This window comes from Salmo salar, chromosome 02 (genome assembly GCF_965601325.2).
Source record: "Salmo salar chromosome 02, fSalSal1, whole genome shotgun sequence".
Classification (NCBI taxonomy): domain Eukaryota; kingdom Metazoa; phylum Chordata; class Actinopteri; order Salmoniformes; family Salmonidae; genus Salmo; species Salmo salar.
Window position 1 is genome coordinate 84,182,582 of NC_138292.1, and position 18,080 is coordinate 84,200,661.

General features: G+C 46.0%; 2 protein-coding genes, 9 non-coding genes and 1 pseudogene across 11 annotated transcripts; 2 read left to right on the forward strand and 10 right to left on the reverse strand.

Annotated features, from left to right (window-relative positions):
• Positions 1–689: 689 nt before the first annotated feature.
• Positions 690–8,589, forward strand: LOC106590961 (uncharacterized). Its single transcript, XM_082969525.1, has 10 exons — positions 690–2,287; positions 2,371–2,461; positions 2,563–2,730; positions 2,825–2,931; positions 3,021–3,104; positions 3,556–3,707; positions 3,826–4,277; positions 4,463–4,784; positions 4,929–5,441; positions 8,470–8,589. Exons 1-10 carry the CDS (start codon positions 1,822–1,824, stop codon positions 8,587–8,589), a joined length of 2,475 nt encoding a protein of 824 aa, XP_082825651.1. The 5' UTR covers positions 690–1,821.
• Positions 5,478–5,584, reverse strand: LOC123740022 (U6 spliceosomal RNA). The gene has a single exon (XR_006768109.2). It is a non-coding gene; the product is annotated as a U6 spliceosomal RNA (small nuclear RNA).
• Positions 6,365–6,471, reverse strand: LOC123740240 (U6 spliceosomal RNA). Its single transcript, XR_014382923.1, has one exon. It is a non-coding gene; the product is annotated as a U6 spliceosomal RNA (small nuclear RNA).
• Positions 8,590–8,644: 55 nt separating the features above from the next.
• On the forward strand, positions 8,645–12,043 carry LOC145862642 (uncharacterized). The gene is made up of 9 exons (XM_082967661.1): positions 8,645–8,934; positions 9,018–9,108; positions 9,210–9,377; positions 9,472–9,578; positions 9,668–9,751; positions 10,203–10,354; positions 10,473–10,924; positions 11,105–11,426; positions 11,571–12,043. The coding sequence occupies exons 1-9, from the start codon at positions 8,667–8,669 to the stop codon at positions 11,853–11,855; spliced, it is 1,929 nt and encodes a 642-aa protein (XP_082823787.1). The 5' UTR covers positions 8,645–8,666; the 3' UTR covers positions 11,856–12,043.
• Positions 12,044–12,118: 75 nt separating this feature from the next.
• Positions 12,119–12,225, reverse strand: LOC145864350 (U6 spliceosomal RNA). Its single transcript, XR_014382921.1, has one exon. It is a non-coding gene; the product is annotated as a U6 spliceosomal RNA (small nuclear RNA).
• Positions 12,226–13,061: 836 nt separating this feature from the next.
• Positions 13,062–13,168, reverse strand: LOC145864360 (U6 spliceosomal RNA). The gene has a single exon (XR_014382927.1). It is a non-coding gene; the product is annotated as a U6 spliceosomal RNA (small nuclear RNA).
• Positions 13,169–13,980: 812 nt separating this feature from the next.
• On the reverse strand, positions 13,981–14,087 carry LOC123740065 (U6 spliceosomal RNA). The gene has a single exon (XR_006768125.1). It is a non-coding gene; the product is annotated as a U6 spliceosomal RNA (small nuclear RNA).
• Positions 14,088–14,853: 766 nt separating this feature from the next.
• Positions 14,854–14,960, reverse strand: LOC123740064 (U6 spliceosomal RNA). Its single transcript, XR_006768122.1, has one exon. It is a non-coding gene; the product is annotated as a U6 spliceosomal RNA (small nuclear RNA).
• Positions 14,961–15,760: 800 nt separating this feature from the next.
• On the reverse strand, positions 15,761–16,020 carry LOC145864358 (uncharacterized; annotated as a pseudogene).
• A 6-nt stretch (positions 16,021–16,026) lies between these two features.
• Positions 16,027–16,133, reverse strand: LOC123740238 (U6 spliceosomal RNA). The gene has a single exon (XR_006768233.1). It is a non-coding gene; the product is annotated as a U6 spliceosomal RNA (small nuclear RNA).
• An 808-nt stretch (positions 16,134–16,941) lies between these two features.
• Positions 16,942–17,048, reverse strand: LOC123740237 (U6 spliceosomal RNA). The gene has a single exon (XR_006768232.1). It is a non-coding gene; the product is annotated as a U6 spliceosomal RNA (small nuclear RNA).
• Positions 17,049–17,860: 812 nt separating this feature from the next.
• Positions 17,861–17,967, reverse strand: LOC123740235 (U6 spliceosomal RNA). The gene has a single exon (XR_006768229.1). It is a non-coding gene; the product is annotated as a U6 spliceosomal RNA (small nuclear RNA).
• Positions 17,968–18,080: the final 113 nt, after the last annotated feature.

An 18,080-nucleotide genomic window follows, 5' to 3' on the forward strand; every position in this document is an offset into this window, starting at 1 on the left:
CTGCCTCGACCACTTCCCACCCTTCCCCCATTTTCTGCAACATGTCCTGGCAAAAGATACTTATAACTAACTCCCCAATTAGTAGGGAGAGAGAGAGAGAGGAGAGAGAGAGAGAGAGGAGAGAGAGAGAGAGAGAGAGAGAGAGAGAGAGAGAGAGAGAGAGAGAGAGAGAGAGAGAGAGAGAGAGAGAGAGAGAGAGAGAGAGAGAGAGAGAGAGAGAGAGACTAACTTTGATGTCTGTTTAAAATGTTGTGACATTCAAGTTTGTTATGTTTAATAGAGCTGGACTAAGATTGAAACCCTGTCTCCCTCTCCAATTAATTTGTATATATTGAGTAAAGTTGGACTCAGAGTGCAACCTTGTCTCGCTCCCCAATTAATTTGTACATTTTGAAAAAAGTTGAACTCAGTCTGCAACCTTGCCTAACTCCCCAATTAATTTCAAAATGTTGAATAAAGTTGGCCTAAGACTGCAAGCTTGTCTCACTCCCCAATAAGGACCGCGTCACGAATTTCTATCTCTCACCCAGCATTTCCCCACCTCCTTAGACTGAGAAGAATTGGCAATTGATTCCCCCATCACTACCGGCCAATCTTCTCTGTTTGGTTCCAATTGCTCTGTGTCTCGAAAATAAGTGTGAGGAAAATAAGGAGCGCTTCACGGATTTGCGTGTCATCCTTTCGCTATTTGAAGGGCATTCTTCTCTGTTCCAAATGTTCTTAACTTTTCCAAATGTCTCCTCCAGTCAGAGCTTCAGCTTGTTTTAAATATGAGAAAGAGAGCAAAATCCACCAATGGAAGCCTAGCTTGTTCCAAATGTTTTTATCCAATCATCGTCCTACAAAGTTCTAGTAACGTCAACACATCACAAAAATCTTCATCTGGCAGCCATTGATTGATCATACCGAGTATCTGAAGTAATTTTACTTAATTTGCAGCCAAGTTAACATCAACGACTATAAATGTGGTGAAATATGACTATAACACGTCTAGCCAACCGATTTTTTTTTACTACAAGGGCTATCCGAACTGTGTAATTTAACAACGTCTGTAGATCGCTAGCTACTGTATCTATAGTATAGTGTGCTGAATGCTGCGCACAGACATTGATGATACCTGGTGAATATATGAGGGGATTGTGTGCTTAGTTGGCAAAGAAATAAAAATAATCGTCGAGTAAGTGTGGTGAAATATGACAACAAGTTTAGCCAACCGAATTGTTTGACTACAGGGGCTACCCGAACTGTGTAATTTAACAACGTCTGTAGATCGCTAGCTACTGTAAACAAGGTTTACAAAGCTCACAAACATGTAAAATCGTAGCTAACATTTATATCAACTCAAAGTTGGAATTCTATACTATTTAATTGTCTATTTCCCTTCGTTTTTTCATGGCATGTGTTTGAAGTGTATGCAGTTGAATGCATTGTATGATATGTGTCTTTCTATGAATTTAACTAAACTGAATTTAACTGCATATCAACTCAAAGTTGGAATTCTATACTATTTGATAGTCTATGTTCCTACTTTTTTTTATGGCATGCGTTTGAAGTGTATGTAGTTAAATGAATTGTATGATATGTGTCTTTTTATGAATTTAACTCAACTGAATTTAAATGCATATGAGTGAATAATCAACCTAACCCTAAGCCGGCACCCCCCAAACCATACCACTGATATCATCCTATGCCCTGTCCTCCTCCAAGCAGACCTATCAAGCAAACGTAAGTTCCTTTATATGTATCTAATACAGTTATGCTGTCACTTGTCACTGCACTCATCAGTCATGATAATTGTTTTGTTTTTTCTTGCCTCCTAAGATGGAAACTCCAAAGTTCCGGTTCACGCCCTCACAGGAGTTGGTCCTCAAGGCCACACCTCAGGCAGTGAAGGTGGCCGCTGACGGCCCCCCTGCTTCGGGTGCTCAGGGCCATCCTGTGGGGGCTAAGAAGTGGGAGGAAGTGGAGGCAGAGGCTCGAGCCCGCGTCGTCTCCGAGGGAGGTGACCCCGGTGCAGAGATGGTCGTCCTGAGCCGGTGCACGGTTCAGTTCGGCAAGTACCGGGGTCAGACCTTCAAGTGGATGATGGAGAACGACGTGGGCTACATGGTGCACGTGGTAACAGTGCATCAGAAGGAGAGGGCGCGAGAGCGCAGTGTTTCCCAGCATCCCCTGATGGCCAACAAGGACGCCTTGACTCGCTACTCGTGCGCCTATCCGGCCTTCGATGAGATGGTCAGGTTCAACCGGGCGCACGAGGAAGCTAAAGTCCTGTCCTCCCAGCCAGGTGAGTTTGTTTAATTCTCCTCATTTTATGTAAGATGTAACTCTGTTGCTCTGACAGTTAATTGCTTCCCGTGCTGATTTCAGGCCAGGAGGGCAAGGCCCTTGTTGGCATCGGGAAGTACAAGTGGGACACGCTGCAGGACCTGTATGAGGCTACGGGTGCGGACAGGATAAAGTAAGGGGCGCGTGTCTTTTTGTGTTTTCTATGTTCATCTCTTTATTTTTTATGCAACATTTTACATCTGAAACGTTCCCTCTGCTTTGTCTCACACACAGATATGTCAGGAGCATGAGGACGCAGACACCCCGTTATCCTGGGAGTGCGATGGCCGCCTTGATTAGCTACATCCAACGCAGAGACCAGGAGGGGGTAGCTGCTGTGGCCAGGCCCGCCGCAGCCAGCACCAGCCCCACCAGCACCACCCGGCCCAAGAGTGCGGCTACGTAAGTGTTACATATCATCTTAAAGGAAAATATAACTCTACTTGTTGCACACAGTTGGAAATGATGACATATTTGCTATGTTTTGTTTTCAAAGGCATCTTGGTCCTGCGATCTCTGCGTTCCTTTCAAGGCGCGCTCTCGCCCCTGGTGAACTGCAGGCGAAGATGAAGAAACTTATTGCTTCTCAGCCTGCAGTTCAAGGTGAGTGTGAAGTTACACATGTAAGATAAATATGAACTTTTTGGATAAGCTGTGTAGCTCACAATCCTTTCTCTCTCTACGTGATATAGGGGTGTCTTTCCCTCGACCAGCACTGCCATCGACCGATCTATCGGACGCAGAGCTGGTCAAAGCAGCTGCTGACATAGACACATGTATGTTTTTACGCCACTATTAATTGACATAGGATATTCTGATACGTTTTGATAAGTATTCAGTTGAAGTTTGCCGACATATTAGTGTTTTAAATATTTTTTCCTATCATCAGCCCAAGGAAATGTATTGGTAAGAGTCATCTGGGTTTAGAGGAGAGTCGCTGCATGTATGCACTATTTAATATCTTACCTTGTCATTGTAGCTGTCATCCTGCATGTAGCTGTCATTCTGTATGTCACTTAATCATGACTTCTCTTTCTCTTTTCCATTTTAATCACTAATTTCATTTCAGTTTTACACTCAAACTTGACCAACACTCATTTAATATTTTAACTGAATCACTGTTATCTACATTTGTAATATGTCTGTCAATTCATGCTTGCATTTATTTTATTTATTCATTCATTCATTCATTCATTTAACCAATTTATTTCTGTGTCACTGCAAAAGCCGTAGCCCCACAGGTCCCCCGATCGCTCCCTCGGCCTCTGCCTCTAACTTCACAGGTCCCGGTCCATGCCCCGGTCCATGCCCAGAGCGAAGAGGAGGATTTGCCCCGGCAGTCCTTCCTGCCTCCAAGGCCCTCCTCAAAAAGTGCTGAGGTAAATTCATCAACTGTAATTACTCCACATTGTTAAGATATTAAACACTATGCCAAATTGGACACCAATTTGATTACCATCCCTTCTCCCCGCCCCATCACTCTCTCCTCTCACTCAGCTGCTGCTCCCAGAGAGTTGGCGTTCATCTCTCACCAAGGAGCAGCAGCGGTGGATCGGCCACACGCTGTTCACCAGGAACAGTTTTGGGAGGTCGACACTCGCCACCGACCTGGTCACGTGGTGGACGCCTCCCCAACCGCGGCCGATCTACAATCAGCCACCCGCATCCCCTGACCCCTTCTTCGCATGTCAGCTGTTCCTTTGGATGCCCGTACGTATATGGGCATACAAGCTGGCATGTCCCCAGTCTGGGTGCAGAGGCACACTCTGCAAGGCTGGGCTCTACAAGACCATCCGGAGGGTCTTGGACATCGACCGCTGGTATCTCATGGCCACTGAGTACCTGGAATGCGGTCGGTGTAAGAAGAAGGTCGCGGGGTGGTCACGGGACCTTGTCAGTCAGCTGGACGCTCGGCATCGCTGCCAGTTTCCAGCAATATTGACATACAAGTAAGTTCACAAGATTTTGTTAGTTAGTAATAAAGTAAAATGAATGCATGTCATTCATATGCTTTATATCTCTCTCTCTCTCTCTCTCTCTCTCTCTCTCTCTCTCTCTCTCTCTCTCTCTCTCTCTCTCTCTCTCTCTCTCTCTCTCTCTCTCTCTCTCTCTCTCTCTCTCTCTCTCTCTCTAGGCTGTCCTGTGACCTGCGGGTTGTGAGGATGCTGAGGTCGCGCACTTTGGGGAACAGTGCGTCACAGACCTACAGCAAGCTGTGTGAAAGTCACAGCGAGTCGTGGATGCGGAGTTGTATACGGTACCTCGGGGAGTGCGAGCAGTTTCTGGCCTTGAGCACTGGGCGGCAGTTCACTTATCCACCGGAGATGCCCCCGGTGCCCTCACCCGTCTGGCTGCTGACAGTCTACAGCCATGACGTGCTGTCGCGGCTGGACGAGGTGAAGGCCAGGGTCACCTCCATCTTTGGGTCCATCTTAAAGATGGACTCTACAAAGAAGGTGAGTTTTCACTTAGAAATGTAAAGATAAGTCATGTCTGATTTTGTGTGTGTGTGTGTATATATATATATATATATATATATATATATATTAATTAATTAAAATAACGTCTTGACCTTTCTGTCTTTGTGTGTCTGTCTCCAGGTGACTAAAAAGCTTGCGGGTACCGCTGCAGACACGGCCGCCTGGGTTACCAACGTTGGTAACGAGCATGGGCAGGTCCTCGTCAGTGTCCTCACTGCTGGTGAGGGCGAGGGCCTGCTCCCCATGGCGGCTGGTCTCATGGAGCGGTACCGGCTCGCCGGGGTGGCGCCCCCCCAGCTCATGTACGTGGACCGAGACTGCTGCTCCAGCTTCGGCGGATCAAAGACAGCTGCCATGTTCAATGAGTGGGACCGGCTGGTGGTTCGGCTGGACATCTGGCACCTGATGCGGCGGTTCGCGTCAGGTGTCACCACTGAGAGCCACCAGCTCTACGGTCCCTTCATGCGGCAGCTGTCAGTCTGCATCTTTGAGTGGGATGCAGGCGATGTCCGCAGACTGCTGGAGGCCAAGAGGTCTGAGCTGGAGGGGAAGCACGGGATGGTCGGCCTCACCGAGGCGGAGGTTTCGAGGAAGATCGGCCCCCCATCACTACCGGCCAATCTTCTCTGTTTGGTTCCAATTGCTCTGTGTCTCGAAAATAAGTGTGAGGAAAATAAGGAGCGCTTCACGGATTTGCGTGTCATCCTTTCGCAGGGGCCGTGCTAATCTTCTCTGTATCGATCCAATTTTAGTATATGTGCTGCCAAAGCAAGCACAATACAAACCTAAGAGAGGCCCTCATATATAGAACACAACCCCTCTGATGGTTCTGGTCATGGTTGGGGTCAAACAGGGTTCAAACTGACCTTCAGACTCTCAAAAACTACCCTAAGCCTTTTATGATTCAGGGCTCTTGGTCTCTAACCCCTCACCTGCTGCTTTAAGTTGCTCCTCCCCAAGTCTTTGTTCCTCTGCCCCGACCACTTCCCACCCTTCCCCCATTTTCTGCAACATGGCCTGGCAAAAGATACTTATAACTAACTCCCCAATTAGTAGAGAGAGAGAGAGAGAGAGAGAGAGAGAGAGAGAGAGAGAGAGAGAGAGAGAGAGAGAGAGAGAGAGAGAGAGAGAGAGAGACTAACTTTGATGTCTGTTTAAAATGTTGTGACATTCAAGTTTGTTATGTTTAATAGAGCTGGACTAAGATTGAAACCCTGTCTCCCTCTCCAATTCATTTGTATATATTGAGTAAAGTTGGACTCAGAGTGCAACCTGGTCTCGCTCCCCAATTAATTTGTACATTTTGAAAAAAGTTGAACTCAGTCTGCAACCTTGCCTAACTCCCCAATTAATTTCAAAATTTTGAATAAAGTTGGCCTAAGACTGCAAGCTTGTCTCACTCCCCAATAAGGACCGCTTCACAAATTTCTATCTCTCACCCAGCATTTCCCCACCTCCTTAGACTGAGAAGAATTGGCAATTGATTTCCCCCATCACTACCGGCCAATCTTCTCTGTTTGGTTCCAATTGCTCTGTGTCTCGAAAATAAGTGTGAGGAAAATAAGGAGCGCTTCACGGATTTGCGTGTCATCCTTTCGCAGGGGCCATGCTAATCTTCTCTGTATCGATCCAATTTTAGTATATGTGCTGCCAAAGCAAGCACAATACAAACCTAAGAGAGGCCCTCATATATAGAACACAACCCCTCTGATGGTTCTGGTCATGGTTGGGGTCAAACAGGGTTCAAACTGACCTTCAGACTCTCAAAAACTACCCTAAGCCTTTTATGATTCAGGGCTCTTGGTCTCTAACCCCTCACCTGCTGCTTTAAGTTGCTCCCTCCCCAAGTCTTTGTTCCTCTGCCCCGACCACTTCCCACCCTTCCCCCATTTTCTGCAACATGGCCTGGCAAAAGATACTTATAACTAACTCCCCAATGGTAGAGAGAGAGAGAGAGAGAGAGAGAGAGAGAGAGAGAGAGAGAGAGAGAGAGAGAGAGAGAGAGAGAGAGAGAGAGAGAGAGAGAGAGAGAGAGAGAGAGAGAGAGAGAGAGAGACTAACTTTGATGTCTGTTTAAAATGTTGTGACATTCAAGTTTGTTATGTTTAATACAGCTGGACTAAGATTGAAACCCTGGACTCCCTCTCCAATTCAGTTGTATATATTGAGCGAAGTTGGACTCAGAGTGCAACCTTGTCTCGCTCCCCAATTAATTTGTACATTTTGAAAAAAGTTGAACTCAGACTGCAACCTTGCCTAACTCCCCAATTAATTTCAAAATGTTGAATAAAGTTGGCCTAAGACTGCAACCTTGTCTCACTCCCCAATTCAAAAAAGGACCGCGTCACGAATTTCTGTCTCTCACCCAGCATTTCCCCACCTCCTTAGACTGAGAAGAATTGGCAATTGATTTCCCCCATCACTACCGGCCAATCTTCTCTGTTTGGTTCCAATTGCTCTGTGTCTCGAAAATAAGTGTGAGGAAAATAAGGAGCGCTTCACGGATTTGCGTGTCATCCTTTCGCTATTTGAAGGGCATTCTTCTCTGTTCCAAATGTTCTTAACTTTTCCAAATGTCTCCTCCAGTCAGAGCTTCAGCTTGTTTTAAATATGAGAAAGAGAGCAAAATCCACCAATGGAAGCCTAGCTTGTTCCAAATGTTTTTATCCAATCATCGTCCTACAAAGTTCTAGTAACGTCAACACATCACAAAAATCTTCATCTGGCAGCCATTGATTGATCATACCGAGTATCTGAAGTAATTTTACTTAATTTGCAGCCAAGTTAACATCAACGACTATAAATGTGGTGAAATATGACTATAACACGTCTAGCCAACCGATTTTTTTTTACTACAAGGGCTATCCGAACTGTGTAATTTAACAACGTCTGTAGATCGCTAGCTACTGTATCTATAGTATAGTGTGCTGAATGCTGCGCACAGACATTGATGATACCTGGTGAATATATGAGGGGATTGTGTGCTTAGTTGGCAAAGAAATAAAAATAATCGTCGAGTAAGTGTGGTGAAATATGACAACAAGTTTAGCCAACCGAATTGTTTGACTACAGGGGCTACCCGAACTGTGTAATTTAACAACGTCTGTAGATCGCTAGCTACTGTAAACAAGGTTTACAAAGCTCACAAACATGTAAAATCGTAGCTAACATTTATATCAACTCAAAGTTGGAATTCTATACTATTTAATTGTCTATTTCCCTTCGTTTTTTCATGGCATGTGTTTGAAGTGTATGCAGTTGAATGCATTGTATGATATGTGTCTTTCTATGAATTTAACTAAACTGAATTTAACTGCATATCAACTCAAAGTTGGAATTCTATACTATTTGATAGTCTATGTTCCTACTTTTTTTTATGGCATGCGTTTGAAGTGTATGTAGTTAAATGAATTGTATGATATGTGTCTTTTTATGAATTTAACTCAACTGAATTTAAATGCATATGAGTGAATAATCAACCTAACCCTAAGCCGGCACCCCCCAAACCATACCACTGATATCATCCTATGCCCTGTCCTCCTCCAAGCAGACCTATCAAGCAAACGTAAGTTCCTTTATATGTATCTAATACAGTTATGCTGTCACTTGTCACTGCACTCATCAGTCATGATAATTGTTTTGTTTTTTCTTGCCTCCTAAGATGGAAACTCCAAAGTTCCGGTTCACGCCCTCACAGGAGTTGGTCCTCAAGGCCACACCTCAGGCAGTGAAGGTGGCCGCTGACGGCCCCCTGCTTCGGGTGCTCAGGGCCATCCTGTGAGGGCTAAGAAGTGGGAGGAAGTGGAGGCAGAGGCTCGAGCCCGCGTCGTCTCCGAGGGAGGTGACCCCGGTGCAGAGATGGTCGTCCTGAGCCGGTGCACGGTTCAGTTCGGCAAGTACCGGGGTCAGACCTTCAAGTGGATGATGGAGAACGACGTGGGCTACATGGTGCACGTGGTAACAGTGCATCAGAAGGAGAGGGCGCGAGAGCGCAGTGTTTCCCAGCATCCCCTGATGGCCAACAAGGACGCCTTGACTCGCTACTCGTGCGCCTATCCGGCCTTCGATGAGATGGTCAGGTTCAACCGGGCGCACGAGGAAGCTAAAGTCCTGTCCTCCCAGCCAGGTGAGTTTGTTTAATTCTCCTCATTTTATGTAAGATGTAACTCTGTTGCTCTGACAGTTAATTGCTTCCCGTGCTGATTTCAGGCCAGGAGGGCAAGGCCCTTGTTGGCATCGGGAAGTACAAGTGGGACACGCTGCAGGACCTGTATGAGGCTACGGGTGCGGACAGGATAAAGTAAGGGGCGCGTGTCTTTTTGTGTTTTCTATGTTCATCTCTTTATTTTTTATGCAACATTTTACATCTGAAACGTTCCCTCTGCTTTGTCTCACACACAGATATGTCAGGAGCATGAGGACGCAGACACCCCGTTATCCTGGGAGTGCGATGGCCGCCTTGATTAGCTACATCCAACGCAGAGACCAGGAGGGGGTAGCTGCTGTGGCCAGGCCCGCCGCAGCCAGCACCAGCCCCACCAGCACCACCCGGCCCAAGAGTGCGGCTACGTAAGTGTTACATATCATCTTAAAGGAAAATATAACTCTACTTGTTGCACACAGTTGGAAATGATGACATATTTGCTATGTTTTGTTTTCAAAGGCATCTTGGTCCTGCGATCTCTGCGTTCCTTTCAAGGCGCGCTCTCGCCCCTGGTGAACTGCAGGCGAAGATGAAGAAACTTATTGCTTCTCAGCCTGCAGTTCAAGGTGAGTGTGAAGTTACACATGTAAGATAAATATGAACTTTTTGGATAAGCTGTGTAGCTCACAATCCTTTCTCTCTCTACGTGATATAGGGGTGTCTTTCCCTCGACCAGCACTGCCATCGACCGATCTATCGGACGCAGAGCTGGTCAAAGCAGCTGCTGACATAGACACATGTATGTTTTTACGCCACTATTAATTGACATAGGATATTCTGATACGTTTTGATAAGTATTCAGTTGAAGTTTGCCGACATATTAGTGTTTTAAATATTTTTTCCTATCATCAGCCCAAGGAAATGTATTGGTAAGAGTCATCTGGGTTTAGAGGAGAGTCGCTGCATGTATGCACTATTTAATATCTTACCTTGTCATTGTAGCTGTCATCCTGCATGTAGCTGTCATTCTGTATGTCACTTAATCATGACTTCTCTTTCTCTTTTCCATTTTAATCACTAATTTCATTTCAGTTTTACACTCAAACTTGACCAACACTCATTTAATATTTTAACTGAATCACTGTTATCTACATTTGTAATATGTCTGTCAATTCATGCTTGCATTTATTTTATTTATTCATTCATTCATTCATTCATTTAACCAATTTATTTCTGTGTCACTGCAAAAGCCGTAGCCCCACAGGTCCCCCGATCGCTCCCTCGGCCTCTGCCTCTAACTTCACAGGTCCCGGTCCATGCCCCGGTCCATGCCCAGAGCGAAGAGGAGGATTTGCCCCGGCAGTCCTTCCTGCCTCCAAGGCCCTCCTCAAAAAGTGCTGAGGTAAATTCATCAACTGTAATTACTCCACATTGTTAAGATATTAAACACTATGCCAAATTGGACACCAATTTGATTACCATCCCTTCTCCCCGCCCCATCACTCTCTCCTCTCACTCAGCTGCTGCTCCCAGAGAGTTGGCGTTCATCTCTCACCAAGGAGCAGCAGCGGTGGATCGGCCACACGCTGTTCACCAGGAACAGTTTTGGGAGGTCGACACTCGCCACCGACCTGGTCACGTGGTGGACGCCTCCCCAACCGCGGCCGATCTACAATCAGCCACCCGCATCCCCTGACCCCTTCTTCGCATGTCAGCTGTTCCTTTGGATGCCCGTACGTATATGGGCATACAAGCTGGCATGTCCCCAGTCTGGGTGCAGAGGCACACTCTGCAAGGCTGGGCTCTACAAGACCATCCGGAGGGTCTTGGACATCGACCGCTGGTATCTCATGGCCACTGAGTACCTGGAATGCGGTCGGTGTAAGAAGAAGGTCGCGGGGTGGTCACGGGACCTTGTCAGTCAGCTGGACGCTCGGCATCGCTGCCAGTTTCCAGCAATATTGACATACAAGTAAGTTCACAAGATTTTGTTAGTTAGTAATAAAGTAAAATGAATGCATGTCATTCATATGCTTTATATCTCTCTCTCTCTCTCTCTCTCTCTCTCTCTCTCTCTCTCTCTCTCTCTCTCTCTCTCTCTCTCTCTCTCTCTCTCTCTCTCTCTCTCTCTCTCTCTCTCTCTCTCTCTCAGGCTGTCCTGTGACCTGCGGGTTGTGAGGATGCTGAGGTCGCGCACTTTGGGGAACAGTGCGTCACAGACCTACAGCAAGCTGTGTGAAAGTCACAGCGAGTCGTGGATGCGGAGTTGTATACGGTACCTCGGGGAGTGCGAGCAGTTTCTGGCCTTGAGCACTGGGCGGCAGTTCACTTATCCACCGGAGATGCCCCCGGTGCCCTCACCCGTCTGGCTGCTGACAGTCTACAGCCATGACGTGCTGTCGCGGCTGGACGAGGTGAAGGCCAGGGTCACCTCCATCTTTGGGTCCATCTTAAAGATGGACTCTACAAAGAAGGTGAGTTTTCACTTAGAAATGTAAAGATAAGTCATGTCTGATTTTGTGTGTGTGTGTGTATATATATATATATATATATATATATATATATTAATTAATTAAAATAACGTCTTGACCTTTCTGTCTTTGTGTGTCTGTCTCCAGGTGACTAAAAAGCTTGCGGGTACCGCTGCAGACACGGCCGCCTGGGTTACCAACGTTGGTAACGAGCATGGGCAGGTCCTCGTCAGTGTCCTCACTGCTGGTGAGGGCGAGGGCCTGCTCCCCATGGCGGCTGGTCTCATGGAGCGGTACCGGCTCGCCGGGGTGGCGCCCCCCAGCTCATGTACGTGGACCGAGACTGCTGCTCCAGCTTCGGCGGATCAAAGACAGCTGCCATGTTCAATGAGTGGGACCGGCTGGTGGTTCGGCTGGACATCTGGCACCTGATGCGGCGGTTCGCGTCAGGTGTCACCACTGAGAGCCACCAGCTCTACGGTCCCTTCATGCGGCAGCTGTCAGTCTGCATCTTTGAGTGGGATGCAGGCGATGTCCGCAGACTGCTGGAGGCCAAGAGGTCTGAGCTGGAGGGGAAGCACGGGATGGTCGGCCTCACCGAGGCGGAGGTTTCGAGGAAGATCGGCCCCCCATCACTACCGGCCAATCTTCTCTGTTTGGTTCCAATTGCTCTGTGTCTCGAAAATAAGTGTGAGGAAAATAAGGAGCGCTTCACGGATTTGCGTGTCATCCTTTCGCAGGGGCCGTGCTAATCTTCTCTGTATCGATCCAATTTTAGTATATGTGCTGCCAAAGCAAGCACAATACAAACCTAAGAGAGGCCCTCATATATAGAACACAACCCCTCTGATGGTTCTGGTCATGGTTGGGGTCAAACAGGGTTCAAACTGACCTTCAGACTCTCAAAAACTACCCTAAGCCTTTTATGATTCAGGGCTCTTGGTCTCTAACCCCTCACCTGCTGCTTTAAGTTGCTCCTCCCCAAGTCTTTGTTCCTCTGCCCCGACCACTTCCCACCCTTCCCCCATTTTCTGCAACATGGCCTGGCAAAAGATACTTATAACTAACTCCCCAATTAGTAGAGAGAGAGAGAGAGAGAGAGAGAGAGAGAGAGAGAGAGAGAGAGAGAGAGAGAGAGAGAGAGAGAGAGAGAGAGAGAGAGAGAGAGAGAGAGAGAGAGAGAGAGAGAGAGAGAGAGAGAGAGAGAGAGAGAGAGAGACTAACTTTGATGTCTGTTTAAAATGTTGTGACATTCAAGTTTGTTATGTTTAATAGAGCTGGACTAAGATTGAAACCCTGTCTCCCTCTCCAATTCATTTGTATATATTGAGTAAAGTTGGACTCAGAGTGCAACCTGGTCTCGCTCCCCAATTAATTTGTACATTTTGAAAAAAGTTGAACTCAGTCTGCAACCTTGCCTAACTCCCCAATTAATTTCAAAATTTTGAATAAAGTTGGCCTAAGACTGCAAGCTTGTCTCACTCCCCAATAAGGACCGCTTCACAAATTTCTATCTCTCACCCAGCATTTCCCCACCTCCTTAGACTGAGAAGAATTGGCAATTGATTTCCCCCATCACTACCGGCCAATCTTCTCTGTTTGGTTCCAATTGCTCTGTGTCTCGAAAATAAGTGTGAGGAAAATAAGGAGCGCTTCACGGATTTGCGTGTCATCCTTTCGCAGGGGCCATGCTAATCTTCTCTGTATCGATCCAATTTTAGTATATGTGCTGCCAAAGCAAGCACAATACAAACCTAAGAGAGGCCCTCATATATAGAACACAACCCCTCTGATGGTTCTGGTCATGGTTGGGGTCAAACAGGGTTCAAACTGACCTTCAGACTCTCAAAAACTACCCTAAGCCTTTTATGATTCAGGGCTCTTGGTCTCTAACCCCTCACCTGCTGCTTTAAGTTGCTCCTCCCCAAGTCTTTGTTCCTCTGCCCCGACCACTTCCCACCCTTCCCCCATTTTCTGCAACATGGCCTGGCAAAAGATACTTATAACTAACTCCCCAATTAGTAGAGAGAGAGAGAGAGAGAGAGAGAGAGAGAGAGAGAGAGAGAGAGAGAGAGAGAGAGAGAGAGAGAGAGAGAGAGAGAGAGAGAGAGAGAGAGAGAGAGAGAGAGAGAGAGAGACTAACTTTGATGTCTGTTTAAAATGTTGTGACATTCAAGTTTGTTATGTTTAATAGAGCTGGACTAAGATTGAAACCCTGTCTCCCTCTCCAATTCATTTGTATATATTGAGTAAAGTTGGACTCAGAGTGCAACCTTGTCTCGCTCCCCAATTAATTTGTACATTTTGAAAAAAGGTGAACTCAGTCTGCAACCTTGCCTAACTCCCCAATTAATTTCAAAATTTTGAATAAAGTTGGCCTAAGACTGCAAGCTTGTCTCACTCCCCAATAAGGACCGCTTCACGAATTTCTATCTCTCACCTAGCATTTCCCCACCTCCTTAGACTGAGAAGAATTGGCAATTGATTTCCCCCATCACTACCGGCCAATCTTCTCTGTTTGGTTCCAATTGCTCTGTGTCTCGAAAATAAGTGTGAGGAAAATAAGGAGCGCTTCACGGATTTGCGTGTCATCCTTTCGCAGGGGCCATGCTAATCTTCTCTGTATCGATCCAATTTTAGTATATGTGCTGCCAAAGCAAGCACAATACAAACCTAAGAGAGGCCCTCATATATAGAACACAACCCCTCTGATGGTTCTGGTCATAGTTGGGGTCAAACAGGGTTCAAACTGACCTTCAGACTCTCAAAAACTACCCTAAGCCTTTTATGATTCAGGGCTCTTGGTCTCTAACCCCTCACCTGCTGCTTTAAGTTGCTCCTCCCCAAGTCTTTGTTCCTCTGCCCCGACCACTTCCCACCCTTCCCCCATTTTCTGCAACATGGCCTGGCAAAAGATACTTATAACTAACTCCCCAATTAGTAGAGAGAGAGAGAGAGAGAGAGAGAGAGAGAGAGAGAGAGAGAGAGAGAGAGAGAGAGAGAGAGAGAGACTAACTTTGATGTCTGTTTAAAATGTTGTGACATTCAAGTTTGTTATGTTTAATAGAGCTGGACTAAGATTGAAACCCTGTCTCCCTCTCCAATTCATTTGTATATATTGAGTAAAGTTGGACTCAGAGTGCAACCTGGTCTCGCTCCCCAATTAATTTGTACATTTTGAAAAAAGTTGAACTCAGTCTGCAACCTTGCCTAACTCCCCAATTAATTTCAAAATTTTGAATAAAGTTGGCCTAAGACTGCAAGCTTGTCTCACTCCCCAATAAGGACCGCTTCACAAATTTCTATCTCTCACCCAGCATTTCCCCACCTCCTTAGACTGAGAAGAATTGGCAATTGATTTCCCCCATCACTACCGGCCAATCTTCTCTGTTTGGTTCCAATTGCTCTGTGTCTCGAAAATAAGTGTGAGGAAAATAAGGAGCGCTTCACGGATTTGCGTGTCATCCTTTCGCAGGGGCCATGCTAATCTTCTCTGTATCGATCCAATTTTAGTATATGTGCTGCCAAAGCAAGCACAATACAAACCTAAGAGAGGCCCTCATATATAGAACACAACCCCTCTGATGGTTCTGGTCATGGTTGGGGTCAAACAGGGTTCAAACTGACCTTCAGACTCTCAAAAACTACCCTAAGCCTTTTATGATTCAGGGCTCTTGGTCTCTAACCCCTCACCTGCTGCTTTAAGTTGCTCCTCCCCAAGTCTTTGTTCCTCTGCCCCGACCACTTCCCACCCTTCCCCCATTTTCTGCAACATGGCCTGGCAAAAGATACTTATAACTAACTCCCCAATTAGTAGAGAGAGAGAGAGAGAGAGAGAGAGAGAGAGAGAGAGAGAGAGAGAGAGAGAGAGAGAGAGAGAGAGAGAGAGAGAGAGAGAGAGAGAGAGAGAGAGAGAGACTAACTTTGATGTCTGTTTAAAATGTTGTGACATTCAAGTTTGTTATGTTTAATAGAGCTGGACTAAGATTGAAACCCTGTCTCCCTCTCCAATTCATTTGTATATATTGAGTAAAGTTGGACTCAGAGTGCAACCTTGTCTCGCTCCCCAATTAATTTGTACATTTTGAAAAAAGGTTAACTCAGTCTGCAACCTTGCCTAACTCCCCAATTAATTTCAAAATTTTGAATAAAGTTGGCCTAAGACTGCAAGCTTGTCTCACTCCCCAATAAGGACCGCTTCACGAATTTCTATCTCTCACCTAGCATTTCCCCACCTCCTTAGACTGAGAAGAATTGGCAATTGATTTCCCCCATCACTACCGGCCAATCTTCTCTGTTTGGTTCCAATTGCTCTGTGTCTCGAAAATAAGTGTGAGGAAAATAAGGAGCGCTTCACGGATTTGCGTGTCATCCTTTCGCAGGGGCCATCCCCAATTAATTTCAAAATTTTGAATAAAGTTGGCCTAAGACTGCAAGCTTGTCTCACTCCCCAATAAGGACCGCTTCACGAATTTCTATCTCTCACCCAGCATTTCCCCACCTCCTTAGACTGAGAAGAATTGGCAATTGATTTCCCCCATCACTACCGGCCAATCTTCTCTGTTTGGTTCCAATTGCTCTGTGTCTCGAAAATAAGTGTGAGGAAAATAAGGAGCGCTTCACGGATTTGCGTGTCATCCTTTCGCAGGGGCCATGCTAATCTTCTCTGTATCGATCCAATTTTAGTATATGTGCTGCCAAAGCAAGCACAATACAAACCTAAGAGAGGCCCTCATATATAGAACACAACCCCTCTGATGGTTCTGGTCATGGTTGGGGTCAAACAGGGTTCAAACTGACCTTCAGACTCTCAAAAACTACCCTAAGCCTTTTATGATTCAGGGCTCTTGGTCTCTAACCCCTCACCTGCTGCTTTAAGTTGCTCCTCCCCAAGTCTTTGTTCCTCTGCCCCGACCACTTCCCACCCTTCCCCCATTTTCTGCAACATGGCCTGGCAAAAGATACTTATAACTAACTCCCCAATTAGTAGAGAGAGAGAGAGAGAGAGAGAGAGAGAGAGAGAGAGAGAGAGAGAGAGAGAGAGAGAGAGAGAGAGAGAGAGAGAGAGAGAGAGAGAGAGAGAGAGAGAGAGAGAGAGACTAACTTTGATGTCTGTTTAAAATGTTGTGACATTCAAGTTTGTTATGTTTAATAGAGCTGGACTAAGATTGAAACCCTGTCTCCCTCTCCAATTCATTTGTATATATTGAGTAAAGTTGGACTCAGAGTGCAACCTGGTCTCGCTCCCCAATTAATTTGTACATTTTGAAAAAAGTTGAACTCAGTCTGCAACCTTGCCTAACTCCCCAATTAATTTCAAAATTTTGAATAAAGTTGGCCTAAGACTGCAAGCTTGTCTCACTCCCCAATAAGGACCGCTTCACGAATTTCTATCTCTCACCCAGCATTTCCCCACCTCCTTAGACTGAGAAGAATTGGCAATTGATTTCCCCCATCACTACCGGCCAATCTTCTCTGTTTGGTTCCAATTGCTCTGTGTCTCGAAAATAAGTGTGAGGAAAATAAGGAGCGCTTCACGGATTTGCGTGTCATCCTTTCGCAGGGGCCATGCTAATCTTCTCTGTATCGATCCAATTTTAGTATATGTGCTGCCAAAGCAAGCACAATACAAACCTAAGAGAGGCCCTCATATATAGAACACAACCCCTCTGATGGTTCTGGTCATGGTTGGGGTCAAACAGGGTTCAAACTGACCTTCAGACTCTCAAAAACTACCCTAAGCCTTTTATGATTCAGGGCTCTTGGTCTCTAACCCCTCACCTGCTGCTTTAAGTTGCTCCTCCCCAAGTCTTTGTTCCTCTGCCCCGACCACTTCCCACCCTTCCCCCATTTTCTGCAACATGGCCTGGCAAAAGATACTTATAACTAACTCCCCAATTAGTAGAGAGAGAGAGAGAGAGAGAGAGAGAGAGAGAGAGAGAGAGAGAGAGAGAGAGAGAGAGAGAGAGAGAGAGAGAGAGAGAGAGAGAGAGAGAGAGAGAGAGAGAGAGAGAGAGACTAACTTTGATGTCTGTTTAAAATGTTGTGACATTCAAGTTTGTTATGTTTAATAGAGCTGGACTAAGATTGAAACCCTGTCTCCCTCTCCAATTCATTTGTATATATTGAGTAAAGTTGGACTCAGAGTGCAACCTGGTCTCGCTCCCCAATTAATTTGTACATTTTGAAAAAAGTTGAACTCAGTCTGCAACCTTGCCTAACTCCCCAATTAATTTCAAAATTTTGAATAAAGTTGGCCTAAGACTGCAAGCTTGTCTCACTCCCCAATAAGGACCGCTTCACGAATTTCTATCTCTCACCCAGCATTTCCCCACCTCCTTAGACTGAGAAGAATTGGCAATTGATTTCCCCCATCACTACCGGCCAATCTTCTCTGTTTGGTTCCAATTGCTCTGTGTCTCGAAAATAAGTGTGAGGAAAATAAGGAGCGCTTCACGGATTTGCGTGTCATCCTTTCGCAGGGGCCATGCTAATCTTCTCTGTATCGATCCAATTTTAGTATATGTGCTGCCAAAGCAAGCACAATACAAACCTAAGAGAGGCCCTCATATATAGAACACAACCCCTCTGATGGTTCTGGTCATGGTTGGGGTCAAACAGGGTTCAAACTGACCTTCAGACTCTCAAAAACTACCC

Excerpts from the sequence above, each read along its gene's own strand:
- LOC106590961 (XM_082969525.1), top strand. The coding sequence starts at position 1,822 with ATGGAAACTCCAAAGTTCCGGTTCACGCCCTCACAGGAGTTGGTCCTC. Across the intron at positions 2,932-3,020 it reads TTCTCAGCCTGCAGTTCAAG|GGGTGTCTTTCCCTCGACCA; the intron begins GTGAGTGTGAAG and ends TACGTGATATAG. Across the intron at positions 4,278-4,462 it reads CCAGCAATATTGACATACAA|GCTGTCCTGTGACCTGCGGG; the intron begins GTAAGTTCACAA and ends CTCTCTCTCTAG.
- LOC145862642 (XM_082967661.1), top strand. The coding sequence starts at position 8,667 with ATGGTCGTCCTGAGCCGGTGCACGGTTCAGTTCGGCAAGTACCGGGGT. Across the intron at positions 9,109-9,209 it reads ACGGGTGCGGACAGGATAAA|ATATGTCAGGAGCATGAGGA; the intron begins GTAAGGGGCGCG and ends TCTCACACACAG. Across the intron at positions 9,752-10,202 it reads AGCTGCTGACATAGACACAT|CCGTAGCCCCACAGGTCCCC; the intron begins GTATGTTTTTAC and ends TCACTGCAAAAG.